Source organism: Ictidomys tridecemlineatus, chromosome 6 (assembly GCF_052094955.1).
Source record: "Ictidomys tridecemlineatus isolate mIctTri1 chromosome 6, mIctTri1.hap1, whole genome shotgun sequence".
NCBI lineage: Eukaryota > Metazoa > Chordata > Mammalia > Rodentia > Sciuridae > Ictidomys > Ictidomys tridecemlineatus.
The window spans coordinates 173,108,810-173,127,037 of record NC_135482.1 but is presented as its reverse complement, the minus strand read 5'-3'; the positions used below and the strand labels follow the sequence as shown (position 1 = coordinate 173,127,037).

General features: G+C 38.1%; 1 protein-coding gene across 7 annotated transcripts in view; it reads left to right on the top strand.

Annotated features, from left to right (window-relative positions):
• The window catches only part of Fry (FRY microtubule binding protein), a 392,985-nt gene that overhangs the window by 346,605 nt on the left and 28,152 nt on the right, over positions 1 to 18,228 (top strand). For all 7 annotated transcript variants that reach the window (XR_013423443.1, XM_078016146.1, XM_021730283.3 and 4 more), the window contains 7 exons: positions 860 to 957; positions 1,295 to 1,465; positions 5,290 to 5,430; positions 7,818 to 7,997; positions 10,213 to 10,374; positions 12,974 to 13,048; positions 15,601 to 15,771. Coding sequence is in view for 6 of the 7 variants with exons in the window: in XM_078016146.1 (XP_077872272.1) it covers positions 860 to 957; positions 1,295 to 1,465; positions 5,290 to 5,430; positions 7,818 to 7,997; positions 10,213 to 10,374; positions 12,974 to 13,048; positions 15,601 to 15,771 (998 nt within the window). In the remaining variant the exon portion in view is untranslated. The remainder of the gene's footprint in view (positions 1 to 859; positions 958 to 1,294; positions 1,466 to 5,289; positions 5,431 to 7,817; positions 7,998 to 10,212; positions 10,375 to 12,973; positions 13,049 to 15,600; positions 15,772 to 18,228) is intronic.

Here is an 18,228-nt window from a genome sequence, read left to right as displayed (position 1 = left end):
AGAATGTATTTTGACGTATTATATATACGTGGAATATTCCTTTGCTCTTATACAGACTATTTTTCCCATTTTTTTCAACTCCCAAATCTTTTAATTATTTATTGCTTTTCTTTTCCTCTTTAAAATTTTATTGATTCCCTATTGTTTTGAATTAAACCAAATCAACACACCAGATTTTTAATACCATGGCAAATAGCCCAGAATTCATTTCATGAACTAGATTTTAACTCAGAGGTACTAGGCCATTCCTCATTGTTTGAAAAAGTCTTTACTAAGCCGAGCTGGGTGGCACATGCCTGTAATCCCAGTGACTCAGGAGGCTGAGGCAGAAAGATTACAAGTTCAAAGCCAGCCTCAGCCATTTAGATAGGCTCTATGCTACGTAGGGAGACCATCTCAAAATAAAAAATGACTGGGGATGTGGCTCAGTGGTAAAGCACCCCTGGGTTCAATCTCCAATAAGTCTTTATAATTCTGTGACTAAGACTTAAATTGGTTGATCTATGTCCTTTTATACCAGCTTTTCTTAAAATGTGTTTTGATAAAAATTTCAAATTAGTGTTTCAGCTCAATTCAGTCTGTTCCAATAAAATCTGTGCCGTCATTCTTCATTCACAAAGAATCCATCACAAGGTGACAAATGTATGTTAAAATTGCAAATCGACTTTGGTGCCTCCTTTATAATTATTGCCATTGTGATTGTCTGTTTTTCATGGATTTTTGTTTTAGGTCATATTTAAGCTGCTTCCAAAGACTGCTTTTGTATCACTGCAGAATAAAACCTATAATGTGCCTGTCCACTGTCACCAGTTAAAATGTCCTGTATTTAGCTATCTTCATTGTATCTTCTCTAATCCAGGGTTTCCACTGAATGTCTTGTGTCTCCTGCCCCAGCTGATCCAGCATTTTGAAAATCCCAATCAGTTCTGTAAAGATATAGCCGAAAGGATTGCTCAGGTATGAGTTTCAGTTCCACATTCAGGCAAGTCCATATGGGCCTGCAGGAAGGCCCAGTGTCAGTCAGAAATGACCAGGCTCAGGGAAGCCAGTGATTTTTCTCAAATGTGAGTGTCTGATGCATACTGTCTTCTTTGTAATCTTAATAATTTAAGAAAAACGAGTGGAAAGAACTTTTGGAAATTGTATTAGCTAATTACTAAGCTAAGCCCTGCTGTGACTACCACAAGTTCTGTCAGTCTCCTTTCCAGACTATCAGGATTTACAGCAAAATTTGCTAACATTTCTTCCTTTCATTAGAATACTTTATCCTTAATTGCTTTTCTTATCTTAAAAGGTTTGTTTGGAAGAGAAAAACCCTAAACTTTCAAATCTTGCACACGTTATGACTCTTTATAAAACACACAGTTATACAAGGGACTGTGCCACGTGGGTCAATGTGGTCTGTCGATACCTTCATGAAGCATATGCTGACATTACCTTGAACATGGTCACCTACCTGGCAGAGGTAAGCTTTAAACTAAGGATAACATCCATTATAGCTTCTCTGGTTAAATATTCATATGGGACTGATAATGTACCCTCAACTTCTGTTTATTGAGTCCCTGCTACATATTATTATAGATACGAATGGAAGCATCTCAAATCTTCACAACAAGCCAGTGATGTGGTTATTATTATAATAAAGAATCTGAGGCTCTGCCAGGTTAAGTTTAAGGTGGCAGAGCAGGTCTTTGATCCCAGATCTAGCTACTTCCAAAGCTTAAACTCCTGTTTATTAATACCTATCAGCATGACAGAGATGTGAAAATCTTATCCTAATTATTCTGAGTGTTCAAATCTTATTTAAGGAGTTACTGTGTATCTTGATGTGTTTAATGGTTGTTTGCTCTGAAGTAATTAACAAAACATACCTCCTAAAAAAAATGTTTATCATTACCTTTTTTTAATCAAACTGGAATGTGTTTGTAGCACAAACATTACAACCCGAACTCTAATTTTATGTTTCTGTTTGTGCTAGAAATATATAGCATTTCACAGGTAGTCCTATAGTCCCAACAAATTTAATATGCAAGGTCATAAAATCCTTATCCAAAGAGATAAGGGCAATCTATCCTAACTTTTCTTTTAGTTATATCACCAATATAGGTTTCAAATAAGTTAAAAAGTCAACCATTCCTCAAAGCTTCTACAAGATTGAACAGTTCAGGATGGGGCTGTGTAGTTCAATGGTAGAATACCTGCCTCACAAGTGTGAGGCACTAGGCTCAATCCTCAGCACATAAAGGTTTGTGTCCATCTACAACTAAAAAAAATTTTTTTAATTGAAATTATCTATGTAGCATAAGGTACAAACCCATAAAACAATATTTGCAGTTGACCCTGCAGGATTCTGCCTGACAGTATGGATCAGCAATCTATGGGCTACATCAGACCATCAGCAGTCCAGGATTCATTTACTCTTTCCCCACCTGGCACTATAAGGACCTCTCATAGTGCCACTCCAGTGCTGTTGATAATCACCTGGTCACAGCTGTCCCTGAACATACCTCGGCACACAATAAGTACTGGGAGAACTGGCACAAACATCCTGTTTACAAGGCGGATAATGATGCCTGTTTAAAAAGAAGATGTAGGGGGTGATAGGATAGAAGGAAGCAATAATTGTTTGGAATACTAACCATGATAGTTTCAAAAGTGTAAATGGAAGGTGGGACACATACACAATGGAACACCATTCACCCTCAAGAGGCAGAAATTCTAACACATGTTTCACCACAGATGAGCCTTGAGTACATAATGCTAAGTGAAATAAGCCAGATACAAAAGGAAAATATCATGATTCAACGTACTTGAGGCACATAGAATAGGCAAATCTATAGGAGCAAAATATATATATTGATTACCAGGAGCTGGGGGCAGTAGGTAGGAGACAGTTATTTTATTGGTATAGAATCTCAGTATGGAATGATGAGCAAGTCCTGGAAGTACATAATGATGGCTGTACAGCAATGTGAATTGATACCACTGAATTGCACACTTAAAAATGGTTAAAATGGTTATGATGTGTACTTCACCACACACACACACACAAAAAAAATATATATATATATATTAAAATAAGTCACCTAATTTGTTCTGTTCTGCCCTTATCACAAAATTGTCACCAAAAAATTTTATTATGAGCTTACCCAACTTTCCACCATATATGATCCAATTCACGTTTGTTTCAGTTATCTGTTTTTTCAGGTCATAGCCATGCACATATGTCTAACTGTGTGGCACTGGGCAGCCCTTGCATTGCACCTGCTCTGTTTATGCTAATTATGTGTGTATCTCCATGTGTTGACCTAACTCACAGGGTGCTGTTTTGAATAACCCTGGAATTCTGTCAGGTTCATGTAAAACTTTAACCATTTCCCTTTTGTTGCTTATGTTCATAATTCATTCTATTAGAAGGGGTCCTCTTATGTAGACCTTTTATCAAATGATATTTGATATTTTATCAAGTGATCACTTATATTATCTAAAAATATCAAGTGATCCCTTTTCCCAAAGTATAACTACCCAGTCAAAAGACACGACTATGTGGATATGTTACTACATTTGAGAAATTGGTCTCCACAGAGAATTTCCTAATTTACAATACTAACATGTATCAATATTTTTTGTGTGGCTATATTCCTACTAAATTTTGTCACTGCAGGTATTCATTTTTCTGTCTGGTGCTTTTTATAAATACTGTCAGATTATTTTCCTTATGTATTTCCTTTCTGGTGAAGATATTCAATTTTCCACACAATGGATTTACGTAACTGTTTACTTCCTCCTATGTGAGCTGTTCTGTTATTTCCTTTGACCACTTTTGATGTGGAATTTCAGGATTTATTTGTATCATTTCTATCAATCGTTTATTTTGAATAGCAAACTTTTATCATGATGCCTAACATAAATATTTTCTCACTATTCTGTTTTTCTTTGAGACAATATCATTGGCTTTTTTCCTGATTATAAAAGACAGCTCATAACAGAAAATTTGGAAGGTCCAGAACATTATTTTTAAAAATAAAGAAAAAGCATCACCCAAAATTATTTTATTTAGAGAGAAATACTGTTTCTGTACAACAAACATATCCATTTCAATTTTGGCATCAACAGTTATGTAGCTAATCTGTATGCTCTTTGCCCGTGTTTTTTATTGGTGTATCCTAGTTGTAAGTAGTGGCAGAATTCATTGTTACATATTTGTACATGTGCACAATATAATTTGGCCAATATCATTTCCCAGCATTTCCCCATTCTCTCCCCTCTTCCCTGCCCCTGGTCCCTTTGCTCTCTATTTTACTGATCTCCCTTTGATTTCAATGGGATCTGCCCCCACCTTTCTTTTCCTTTTTCCTCTCTCTAGCTTCCACATATGAGAGGGAACATATGACCCTTGACCTTCTGAGTCTGGCTTATTTCACTTAACATAGTGGTCTCTAGTTTCATCCACTTTCCTGCAAATGACATAATGTCATTCTTTTTTATGGCTGAATAAAACTCCACTGTGGATTTTTTTTTTTATCCATTCATCCATTTATGGACACCTAGGCTGGTTCTGTAAGACAATTATATATGCTTTATCTTCTACTTAAATATCATCTAATATGCTTTGCTGTCTTTAAAACATTATTAACTACATAATAGTTCACAATGTAATTTACTATTAATTTATATATCAATTTCCCTGATGTTCAATATTTAAATTGCTTGTAGTGCTTTCTTGTCTGTGTATGCTTTTTTAACCATATAAATTACAGAAATCTCATACATACACTATGATTTCATAGTGTTTATCTCTGGCTTTGGAAAGAAATGTTCCTAAGAGTGTAAATATTATTCCAAAAATATGGACCTCTTTATTGCTCATCATCTCAAATACCAAATTATCCAATTTACATTTCTACTGATGTATAAGAATACCTAATTACTTTTCTTCTTACCAATACTAAATATTGCCAGTTTCTAATCTTTGCCAATTTCATAACTGAAAAATTATATTGCAATTTATAATTTATTTAATTTATACAATTTATAATTGTTGATGATTAATGTTGTTTGATGCTTTCCTTTTGAGATTTATTTTTTTAATATTATATTGTGTACATTTTATGATGTCCCTGGACCTCCCCACAGTACCTTTGATGGTATCTCCATTTCCTCGGTAGTTAGGATCTTTTATATTCCCTCCTAAGGAAATATGCAATGGTAAAGATCTGGGGAAACCTGGGTGCTTCTATGGGAAAGTCCTGTGTAGAGCTGACTTCACCTGCACTTTACCTCCCACAGTTGCTGGAGAAAGGTCTCCCCAGTATGCAACAGCCCCTCCTCCAAGTGATCTACAGTCTGCTCAGCTACATGGACCTTTCTGTTGTTCCTGTCAAGCAGTTTAATGTGGAAGTTCTTAAGACTATTGAAAAATACGTGCAAGTGAGTATCTGCATAAGTTTACTTATCAGCAGAGTCAATCCAAAAAGATTAAGACTTGTCTATAATTTGTCCTTGGGTACAAAGCCTTATGGGCACTAGATCATGTATTCATTCCTTGGTATCCATGACAAAGGAAGGGCAGTCCAGCCTGGTGGTTGACAGCATCCTGAGTGGCACTCTGAGAAGACAGAATGAGGCCTTGGCACATTCCTGACCTTCAGAGGGCACAGTTCTGCTTACTGGGGCTTGTAGGCTGCATATTAAAAGCACACACCTGGCTGGGAGGGCAGGGGCAGATCTTATTTCTGGTATCTCATTTCAAAGGAGGAGGAGGGACAAGGAACTTGTATGCGTGCCATGTACCAGGTTCCAGACCAGGTGCCTCAACATGTGAAAAGTTACTCAGCAGTTAAAATCCCCACTTTAGAGTAAGCCAACTAAGGTTAAGATACTTGCATAAATGTTTTTTAAAAAACTCCCAACTGTTTGTTGGGATCATAAATAAAATGACAATGTGAATAACTAATAAGAGTGTCTGGTGGTTCATTATGCTAGTCTCTGTTTCTGTGTTATTTTAATATTTCTGTCATAAACAGTCTTGAAAGATTTAATAAAAACAAAAATCAACCAGAGACTGGCCCCATGATCTCAGTTAGTAGAGGGTAGAGCTGGTATTTGAATCTGGCTCCAAAGTCATTCCTTTTGTTTCACTGAACCAGGCACCCGGCACAGCAGGACACTTGGTGAACATCAATAAACACCTACAGAATGTTTCTTTAAAGCCATATCCTGAGATTCCCCAACTGGGTGGGAGTAGAAGTGGGGATTAATAAAAATAAAAGAAAAATATAAGTAGATCTCAAAGGAGCAAAGAGAGCAGAAACCGTTTCTAGAGCCTGGAAGTTTATCTGAAACACACACCACAGACTGAACATAGGGAACGCAGGCTTCTCCACATCTAGTTGTTCATCTCTTTCTTCTCAGGAGTGTGCATGGAGAGTTGCAGAATTCAAGAGCAAACATTAGGCTTGCTCTGGCAAATCTCACTGACAGGTAGTGTAAAGTTTAGATATTCCTTTCCATCTCCAACAATGACAATTACTGGGATTATTTAATGCTAAAAGTTGTTTATTTTTTTTTCTTCACTTTTAAAGTGCCAATGATAGTTGCGCCACAAGATAGGCATTCATTCAATAACAATTTCAGCACTCACGGGACGAAGGGGTCAGCTACATCTTTCTATTAATCATGTGGCCCGTTTTCTTGTTGTATTAGTAGGATGTTCACTCTGTCCTGGGCTTGCAGGCCATCTCTGGTACTTAATTTCTTACCTTGAATAATGGCTAATTTCATATTAATCCATGATTTCCCTTGTGCAGAATTTAAGGAAGGAGATGTATTTTATTTATTATTATAAAAATAATTACAATTGTTATTAAGTTGCTTTAACTATGTTCAATATTTTTGTGGGGGAAGTACCTCTTCCCACAAGTCAAGAAAACAAAGATGGTAAAACAAACTAATTGTTAAAGAAGAGCAGGAAGTTGATATATATTAAGGAAAGGAAAAGCATTCCAGGATGAGGGGATCGCATAAGGAAAGGCACAGAGGCCAAAGAGACCTTGCCTGGCCTAGGGTACTCTAGTAGTAGCTACATGGAATGAGATCTTCAGGTCATGCTCAGAGTGTGGACACCACCCTGTCCACTAGAGGGAGCCATTGAAGCATGGAGACAGAGAGAGAGCCTGCTCTGAAGAGTTCTAGAAAGATCAGGGTAGCTGATTCTAAGGCTAGTTAAGGGGCCATTGAAATAATCTGGGCAGGGCCAGAGAGAATTCCACTGAGTTTAAACAGGAATAGACAAAAGGGAAAGAAATATCAAAGGGAAAGTTAAGAGGAGTTAAGAAGAGCTTCCAGAATCCTGTGTTAGGTAACAAAAAAGATATGAAGTGAGAAAAGAGATCAAGAGGCCCAGGAATAAAATGGAGCAAGAAGACCCAAAGAAGTCAAAGGATCAAGGAAGACTGAAACCTGGAACCTGGAGGGGGGAGAACTTTGAGAAAGAGTGAATAGTCAACAGCATAACATTTTAGCATTGGGAGTTGTTTTTTGTTTTTTTTTTTTTAATCAAATTAAGGAGATAGCTCCTTGGCAAAAATTGTACTTGTGATTTTTTTAACTTTATTCACTTGAATACAGACAAAATGAGTCTTTTTTATTTGCTTATTTCCTAAATGTAGCTCATTTTAGATATAAATGGCCTACTTATATCATTTGCCTTTTACTAATCACGGAATTCCCTACATGTTTTGAGTCAGTCAATTTCAGCAGCAGTTAGCTTTCCAAAATGAAGTTGTTTTTAACCTTGAGTGTTTTATTTCTTGCAGAGCATTCACTGGAGAGAGGCTTTGAATATCTTAAAGTTGGTCGTGTCTCGATCGGCCAGCCTGGTGTTGCCTTCCTACCAGCACAGTGACCTCTCAAAGATAGAAATACATCGTGTGTGGACTAGTGCTTCCAAGGAGCTACCTGGAAAAACCTTGGACTTTCACTTTGACATTTCAGAGGTACTTAACTCTGTTCGCTGTTTCTGTGAACTTCAGCATGAACTTATGATGGCAAAAGTTACAAGTAATTTCCTGGAGAAAGGAAGACTTATATCTATTATTAACAAAGACTGCCAAAGTCTAAATTTGGTTCCATTCTATTAAGAACACACTGAAGGGCTGAGGATGAGCATGTACAAGCCCCTATGTTTGATGCCCAGCACCATTAAAAAAAAAAAAAGAAAAAGAAAGAAAACTGAATTTCATATTCTCTGGGGCTCATAATTAGCAGCTTTAAGAAATAGAATCTCACCTAGCTGGGTGTGGTGATGCACGCCTGTAATCCCAGCAGCTCTGGAAGCTAAAATAGGAGGATTGTGAGTTCAAAGCCAGCCTCAGCAACAGTGAGGCACTAAGCAACTCAGTGAGACTCTGTCTCTAAATAAAATACAAAATAGGACTAAGGATGTGGCTCAGTGGCCAAGTACCCATGAGTTCAAAACCTGGTACCAAAAAGAAACCTCAGTTATATGAAAAACAATTTTTTAGAAAGCTACTTTAAAATGGAATATTAAACATTGTAAGCCATGTCACTCATTCTTTATCTTACAAGTATCATGTCATATCTTGCTAGCCAAAACCTTTCTCTCTGATCTATACCAGATCCATAAATGACTGCAGTTTGGAATTACAGAAATATGGAATCCACCTTTATGGTTGCCTTGAACAGGGTAAGGTAAAGAGAAAGTGAGAACCCATGCTACGGAATTGAGGAAAAAAAGAAAGGACAAAAAATAGTCAGATTTACCAGCTGCTTCCTAAGCCGACCTTTAGGTGCCTGTACTTAATTAAGTCTAAAGTATAACATAACTTGACTTTTGTGTCTCTTATCCCATGACCCACGTAGCATGCCTCCTCCAAAGCAGAAACTACTCTGCTGATATTTATAATCAGAGCCTGGTGGTACCATGCCTGGTGCACAGAGATTGTTAACAATTATTTCAAACACTGCTGAATGAATGCATTCCCCAAGAGTGGAGAGAAAAACTGGATCTGCTTATGTGGAACCCCCTTGCACTCTTAAATAGGTTACATCCAGGTTGCTTCTTTGACACAATAGTATTCACTGACTTCTTGCTTCAGTATTTGAGATGAGATACCCTTGCTGCCACTGTGACACCTGCATCTATATTTAGTATATAAATAATATTAAGATATTGATTCAATCTCTATGCATCATTTTTACTTGCTAGGGGGAAAGTTATTTTTACTTTATTCTATTCCCAAGAGATATAATATATAAATAGCCAGTTAGCTGCATCCCTCAACACTCAGAGACCCAGAAATACTCCAGAATGATGAGCCTTAGGAGCCAGGTGTGGAATTACCAGTCAGTTCCTGCCACCTCTGAGGACAGGCCTGTAAGCTGGTGTCTGCAGCAGAGACCTTCCTGGGACTCAAGTTTGGGAGGCACTGTCTACCACACCCCAAGGCTTTCAGGAAGTGGAAGTTCTAAAGTGTTGCCCAAATACCTGGTTCTGACCTCATCCATTTAAATAAATTTGAAAAGATACACATAATGTAACCTTTTAAAAATGAAGAGTGCCAGGCACAGTGGCACATGCTTGTAATTCCAGGAGCTCAAGAGGCTGAGGCAGGAGGATCATGAGTTCAAAGCCAGCCTCAGCAATGGTGAGGTGCTAAGCAACTCAGTGAGACCCTGTCTCTGAAGAAAATGCAAAATAGGGCTGGGGATGTGGCTCAGTAATTGAGTGCTCCTGAGTTCAATTCTAGTACCAAAAAAAAAAAAAAACTTTAAAAAAAATGAAGAGTATTTAAAGATTGATGATTAGCGGTTGGAGAGAGGGGAAGGAATTTTAGCCTTTCATTATAACTGGCAGAAGTTCTTCCTTATCGTTAAACGTCTGAAAACTGTTAGCTTTCCTCCATGTTTTGCATCTAATCTTTTCAGTGGTTTCTAAAGCATATTAAAGAACAAGTTCTTGGATTTGTTTTCTACTGCTAAAGAGGATGGGAAAATACTGAAGAAAAAATGATTCAGAATGTTTATGTGAACATTGGGGAAATGAGCTTAAATGTAACACTGAACTTCTAGGACCTGCTTTTAATCATTTGAGCATTTTTCAGTTCTGCTGGGTAGAACAGTCCCATTTTATATACCACAGAATTATTAATGAGATGGAAGAATGAGTGTTTTTGTGTTTTTTTTCTCCAGACACCAATCATTGGGAGGCGGTATGATGAACTACAGAATTCTTCTGGGCGTGATGGGAAGCCTAGGGCCATGGCAGTTACCCGGAGCACATCATCCACCTCATCAGGCTCCAATTCCAATGTTCTTGTTCCAGTCAGCTGGAAAAGGCCTCAGTATTCTCAGGTATACAATCCTAGACATGCATTGTTAGAAGGCAGTTTAGAGGACCTACCGAGTCCAGCTGCCCATGTGATATTGGATTCCTCCATGCCCACTCACAACATTTGTTCTTCCAGACAGCAACACTTGCAGTGATGAGTCTCACAGCATTCTGAGGACACCCATTTTATCTTTAAACAGCTCATTATGTGGAGTTGAAGTCGGACTCTGTTACTTCTACTCATTGATTCTAGTTTTCTTAAGGCTTAGAAAGCAAAATCTTTCACATTGCAGGAGCCCTTCAAACAGTCAATTCCATGGGATTTAGACACCCAAAGAGTCATTAGGGCTGTATACTAAAAGACCATTCTGGCTCCCCTTAGGAGCATCAACTTTAATCATGATCTCCATGCATAGGCTGAGTGGAGGGGGCTGCTAGACTTCTCTGTGGTTTGATTATGTAGCCTACGACTGTATTCAGTTTACAGATGACTGTGTCAAAGTACTGAGGTCATTGGGCTTAGTTAAAACACTGCATTATTCAAAAGTCTTTTAGTGCTGTGGCAGAAATCCACTGAAAATTTTCCTGAAGTAGAAAAGGAATTAAACCATCTGTGATAGTCACTTTTGTGCACTCTGACCAAATCCTGAGAGAGTCAACTTATAAAGAAGAAAGCTTTATTTTGGCTCATGATTTCAGAGTTTCAGTCTGGTCACTTGGCTCTATTTCCTTGGACCTGTGATGGCACAGTACCTCATGGCAGGTGTATGTGGCAGAGGAGGTGCCCAATCACCTCATGGCAGCCAGTAAGCAAAGGAAGAAAGGAAAGGGCTAAGACCCTCAATAGTCCCTCCAAGGGCATGCCCCCAGTAACCTAACTGATTTCTACTCTTCAAGAGGTTCCCACCACCTCCCAAGAGCACTATAGGCTAATGCCCAAACCTTTAACACATTGGGACATTCAAGATCTCAACTATAGTACCACCTAACTTGGCTTCAAACAGCGGGATCCTGACAAAGGTCAGGAACAAGAGCCTTAGACTCTTCTTCTCACTGTTCCCAACTTCCCTTCCCAAAGTCTTGGCCCCATATTTTCCCATCTGTTGACTTCATTCTCAGGTTGGCTCTTTACATGGAGGCAGCAATGACCTCTGAATCTCCAGGTTTTCTTGGCCTTCGGCTATGGTGATTTCAGATGAGCAAGGCCATCCCTCTCTGGAATCCATAGCAGTTCTTAAAAAAAAAAAAAAAAAAAGAGGACACTTGCAGGGTGTGTGATGGTGTCAAAGGACTGGGAGAGGAGCCCTTCCCCAGAATGAAGAGAGAAACTAGAGTATCAGAAGACGGTGAAATGGGTGGTGGGAAGGAAAAACACTTTTTTTTTTTTTTTTTTTTTTTTTTTGCATGCCCAGCAGTATTCACCTTCATTCTCAAAGGTTTGGAAAATGGAACATATGGCACAAACCTGCTGGAGTGCAGCAGATTCTTAGTGAGCACTAAGTTGTTGAAAATGGGGGGAAAAAAAGAAAAATGTATAACCCTTGTCCATGTTTCACTTAATTGATTTATTAAGAGAATTATACAGAATTATACAGTGACATTAAGACTTGGAGAATCATTGAGCAAATCTCCTGCCACCACTCAACATCAAGGTTCTCCAGTCTCTGACTTTGAAATGACACCATATTGGGTGTCTCTTCTGTAACCTGGAAAGATGGATGGAGTGAACCAAGTACCAACAGGAAGGAAAATCTAAGAATGTACATTCTGCATAAAAAACATGAGTCAGACTGAAGGGGAGAAAACCATTTTAAAGACATTAAGATTGCTAGAAGAGCTGTTCTGAAGTTCAGTAACGTTTTCTAGGCTCTAGTTAATACATTTTTTCATTCTTAGCCTTCCATTCATTCTGAGACCAAGTCATCTCATTGAAATATATGGTTTACAGAAGAATCCCTATGCCTAGGGGGCTGGAAAATAGGTTTATAAAGAAAAAAAAGAATTAAATCTATTTAAAATTAATCCAGAAAGATTTTACATGGCTTACGAATAATTGAATGTTTTCATTCTGCAGAAAGTAGTTATTCTCTCATTTTGAGGAAAGAAGACTTGTCCTATAACAGAATATATTTAATTTAGATGTTGTAACATACAAGAAAATTATCAAGGAAAGAGATGGATATTCATGCAAGAACCTAGGGACTTGGTTATCCCACTTCTTGGGATAACTTAGGTCAGCAATATCCAATAGAAACATAATACAGATCTCATCTTAAATGTTGCAATAGTCATCTTAAAAGAAAAAAAAAAAGCAAAAAGAAACTGGACTGGGGTACAGCTAGTGGTAAAGAACTTGCCTGGCATGTGCAAGGCCTAGATTCAGTCCCAGCATGGCTAAATAAATAACTAGAAACAAGCGAAATTAATTATAACAACATTTTACATTATTGATGAGATAGCCTACTTTTTTCATACTGGGCCTTGTGTGTTTTTAAAATCTCAATTCTGAGTGGCCCCATTTCAAGCACGATTGCCCACCCTTTGTGGTTAGTGGCTACAATATTAGAGCCGATTTACTTTCAGGACCCCATAGTAAAAACCTGCCTTGTGTTTCTTTTGCAGAAGAGGACAAAAGAAAAGTTGGTGCATGTCCTTTCTCTGTGTGGCCAAGAAGTAGGATTAAGCAAAAACCCATCCGTAAGTCCTAGCACACATCACGGTTATTTTGTTATCTATGCTCTTTTGGTTTACTCTATTTTTGCCATTGATCATATAGTTTAAGATACTATCATGAAAAACAAGGATGATATCCATCATCTGCACCAAACCCATGGATTATTCCTCCCCATTTCATGATTTTTAATCTCACTTATTTAGAAACAAGGAAAATATTTATTGGCTCTAATTCCTCTTGGATATAATTTTACTCTGGACACCCATACCTTGCTCTGATGTCATTAATTTACTCATGTACAGTAAAGATGAAAATAATGACAAAACTTATCATGTGGTAGAAACATTATTTTTAAGCATTGTGATGTTAACATTATAAACATTGCACAGTTTTTAGTGATTTTTTTTCTCATTAACTTTCACTGAAAAAAAAAATGCCATTAGGCTTGTGAGTGACATGACTGAAATATATAAGCAAACTTGTGAAGCTTATAAAATTCAGAAAATTTAGATTGTGTACACAAACATATTATATAGTACAAATGTCAGGGTATGATTTCACCAAGAATTTTTATTTCATCTATATCACAACATCTTTATTATTTATGAAAAAGAAATAGCAAATTAAATGATTTACCAAGTAAGAATTAGGAGAACAATTTCTCTGCAGAGCCATTTTTAAAATCCCATACTCTATCTTAGTACTAATGTTGTTCACAATTAGGTGAAGTGTTAGAGGCTTGTAAGTACTTGCACAAGTACAAATTGATATTTCTTTCCATCTCAAAAGTATCCCATCCATCAGCTAAGTGACTTAAGTGGCCTCTGCTTTTTAGATCAGTGGCTTATTGATCCTGTGACATTACTTAGGGCAGAGGGGATGGTGGCAGAGGCAGACAGAGCCTCCTAGCACACAAGGGAGAGAAACAAGAGCATTTTGCCTCTGCAGTGCAGCACAGCCATTTGGGGCTATTTCTTGCCACTGTGACTGGCACTTCTTCAGGTTCACACTGTCTTCCCCTATGCCAAGCCTTTACCAGCTAGAAATATTTACCTGAAGTACTTTACAAATAAGATACGCTCTTAACTAGGAAAATGAGCCTTCAGCTGAGGAAATTTGAATTCTGTTTCTCCTCTCTCATTGACCAGTTGACTGGCCCTCAGTGCTGTTTATCTCACCTACCCATTTGCAAACCCAGAACACCTGAGCATACAGGTTGAATATCCCATATATATTTTCAATATCCCCCTAAAATGTTTGGGACCAGAAGTATTTCAAGTTTCAGCACGTTGGATTTTGAAATTATTTGCATAGACTTTACGCATTGAGTAACCCTAACCTGAGAATTCAGACTTCATAAAATCTGAAAATTTTGCCAGGCACGATGGTGCACACCTGTAATCCCAGCAGCTTGGGAGCCTGAAGCAGAGATTGCAAGTTCAAAGCCAGCATCAGCTTCAGTGAGGCACCAAGCAACTCAGTGAGACCCTGTCTCTAAATAAAATACAAAATAGGGCTAGAGATGTGGTTGAGTGCCCCTGAGTTCAATCCCCAGTACCCCCCGCCCCCCCCCCAAAAAATGAATATTTTGATCATGTCAAAACTCAAAAAGTTTCAGATTCTGGATTTTTAGATTTGGGGTATTCAACAGTATAGTATATGTCTTACAACTTAAACACTAGAGGAAAAAAACTACATTTAAAGTCCCTTTGCTCTTTTTTACTGTAAGAATTTAAATACAACTGACATTTTTCCATAGATTTCCCCATTTTTCAAAGAAGACTGAAACATAATGGTTACATAAAATTACTGTTAATTTTACTTAATTTCAACCTATGCTCAGTAGATACTGACTAGCAAAACCTTTAGGTTTGTTCACAGTTCATTGTTTCTACAAAGTGCTATTACAGTGGCTCAGTAAAAAAGGAACCTTAAATGTATAATTTTAAAACATTAACATACTATATAGATTTGTTTAACTCAAAAGGACAAAAATTTAAGTACAAATTATGGGCATGGTATTCAACTATTCTGCAATCCCAATGAGAAGTACTATACTTTTGGCTTCTATTTCTTATTCCTTACCAGTTCCTGGTTTATCTCTAAAAGGGCTAAAATCTTTGTTCCTATGGTTCATTCTGTAATAACCTATCTGGGTATTGTCTTTAAGCTATCATTTATGTGTATTTGAGATATACGTGCTTGTGAATGTGTATAATATCTCATTTTAATTAGGTCAGAAACACTGGAAAACAGTCTTAGTGTTCCAGTTTGTGAACACATGCTCAGTTTTCAGTCTCTCACACACACAGCTAGTGTCCCATCTTTATCCATTAACAGGCAGCAATTCCACTCTTCACCATTTTCCTGGTGCATGAACTTGCATCTTTGCGAGGAGTTTAATCCAAAGGCACCTGTCCAACATAAATAATAAAAGAACATTCTAAAAATACCCACTTAAGGAATTAGGTGTGTACTGGAAATACAGTGCTAAGAAGAGCCAATTACTGTTTTTCATAGCACAAACAACTGAAGGCAGACCAGTTTCTCAGGAGAGGGCTCTTTTGACTCGTAGGTGATTTTTTCCTCGTGTGGGGACTTGGATCTGCTGGAGCATCAGACGAGCCTGGTATCTTCCGAGGACGGCGCCAGGGAACAGGAGAACATGGACGACACAAACAGCGAGCAGCAGTTTAGAGTCTTTAGGGACTTCGATTTCCTAGACGTGGAGCTGGAGGATGGAGAGGTACAGTTACATTCTCTATAAAAATAATCCCCTTCGGAACTTGCCCTTGACTAACAAAACTGTCTTTCTACCTGCTAAACAGAACATTTTTGTAATAAGGTCTTTAGCTGGAAAGCTCTAAACTCTGTATTGAATCAATTTATTCAAAGTACAACGGCTTAACTTTGGCAAAAGTTGCCACACCCTTCCTGAGTCCGAAGCACAGCTGCCAAGTCATTTCTAAATGACAAAAATCTGAGTGGTAACGACCACGGAGACTGTGTGTTTACAGTCCAAAGGGGATCTTAAAAAAAAAAAAAAAATCACAAAAACACTTCAGTTCTGAGCCTGTTCACTGGCACCTGGGCAAATATGCTAAGCATTTAACTATTTTAAATGTAAAGTTGCTCTGAGTCTCTAATTCCTTACTTCACAACTTGCCTGCCTCAACAAGAGACGGAGCCCTCAGGGCTCCAGCATCTCTGTGCAATGTTTGATGAAGTCATTAGAACCTGAAACAAAGCACAGGAGAGCTCTCTGCCCTGCTTTAGTTTGGTGGCCAGCATTCCAGACACCTGGAGCAGCTGAATTCAAGCCCCAACAGGCAAATACAGATTCATTTATTTTGAATGATAATCATGTAATAAGATGCTTTCTGCTATGAATCATGTTTTTGAAAACAGGGTCTAGAGGGAGGAGCAACACCCCTGTCAGTTACCTTCCTTTCCATAGCTCAGAGGCATGTTCCAAATGATAGGCAGTCTTTTGCCCCTTGAGAGTAAAAGCTCAGTTCACTTAAGTGAGATTGGTTTGGGTAAAGATGCCTGTTACCCAGCCTGGCTCTCCATGTTGCTCAACATTGGCAGCTCTTATTTAACTAAATATAGTATATTTTCCAAAGGGCTTTAAGCTAGTCTTACAATTAAAATGGAGGTTCAAATTCAAAGTTCATTATATCTGGTGGCAGAGAGGCACCTCCTTACTTAACTGCAAACCTGTGAGAAAATCATGCTTTGATTAATTTCCCTAAAACAATAGGATTACTGTCCAAGCCCTTTATGTCTAGTTGAGGCCAAAGAGCTAATGGCTGTTGTCTTACCTGGGTCATGACCACCTAGATATCTATTCCAGCAGGAGAGCTCCATGTCCTGAGAATAAATAATGGTTTCTCCACTGATTATTTCCCTGAAAAATACATTGAGCAAACCCAGCCCTTAGTAGAAAAGCACTGACTGGGGTGAGAGGTGCAGCTCAGCTGTAGAGCACTTGCTTGACATGTCTGAGGTCCTAGTTTTGGGAGGCAAGGGGGTAGCTAAAAGCCCTGACTGCAGTGTATGCATCAAGTCTCAGCTTCATTTTCACCTTGAATTGTCTAGAACCAAAAAAAGTACTGTAGAGATTTCTGTTAAATGTTTTCTCTATCATCAATTATGGTTATTAAATGCAGTAAGGATTGTTTTTAAAGTCTAAAGCAAAACACAACTGCTTTAAATACCTTCTCAATGTTTCTGAGCCAGAGCTGAGTGTTCAACTAAGGTCAAAAGATTAGCTCCCTGGTCTGGCAACTGACCTAATGTTTGCGTTTAAGCTAAAATTTAAGCTCAGGCACCTGATTCATTCTGGTAGTTAAACTAGGGAGGGAAAAACCTGACAAAGCAAGAGAAACATCATTTTCCTGTCCCATCCAGAGAAAAATGTTATGCTAAGTGACCTAGCAGTAATGGCGTAAAGTGGAGAGATCAGACACAATTTTAGAACAACTAACAAATCTAATTTCTGTCAAAGGAGGGGACTGGGGATGTTGCTCAGTGGTAGAGTGTGTCCTTAGCAGGTATGGAGGCTCAGCATCACAAAAATAAAAAATAAATAAGATAGGGAAAAATCAGAGATGCCCATCTCTTCAAAACAAATGTTACATTAATGTTTTCCAGGGACAATAAATAATACTACATGTACCTCCCTTTTGTTCTCTATTATCTCTATTGTCCTAGGGCAACAAAAAACAATTACAAAGATCATTTCATCTTTTATGATTAAGATTTTATAAGAAACTCAAGGGACTAAGAGTGCATTTTATCCAAATAAAATAAGCCATTTGAAAGCCAGACACTGTGGTGGGTATCTGTAGTCTCAGCTACTTGGGAGGCTGAGACAGGAAGATTGCTTGAGCCCAAAAGTTCAAGGCCAATTTAGCCAACATAGACCATGTCTCAAAAAGAAAACACTGAGAATGTTTGCTGTAATAAAGAGTTTTAACATGCTTACAGAACTGTAGAGTGGAATGTGCTTGGACTTCAGAGTCCCAGCTCCAAGTTAGGATTTCATCTCTGCTAGTGACCTAGCCATGTGACCGTAAACATAGGTATAGTTCTTCCTGGTTTCTACCTGCTCATCTGTCCAATGGGTCTAATAATCCTGCCTGCAGAATTGATGTAAGGCTTAATAAGATAACCTATGTAGAACCTCTAGGACAGTGCC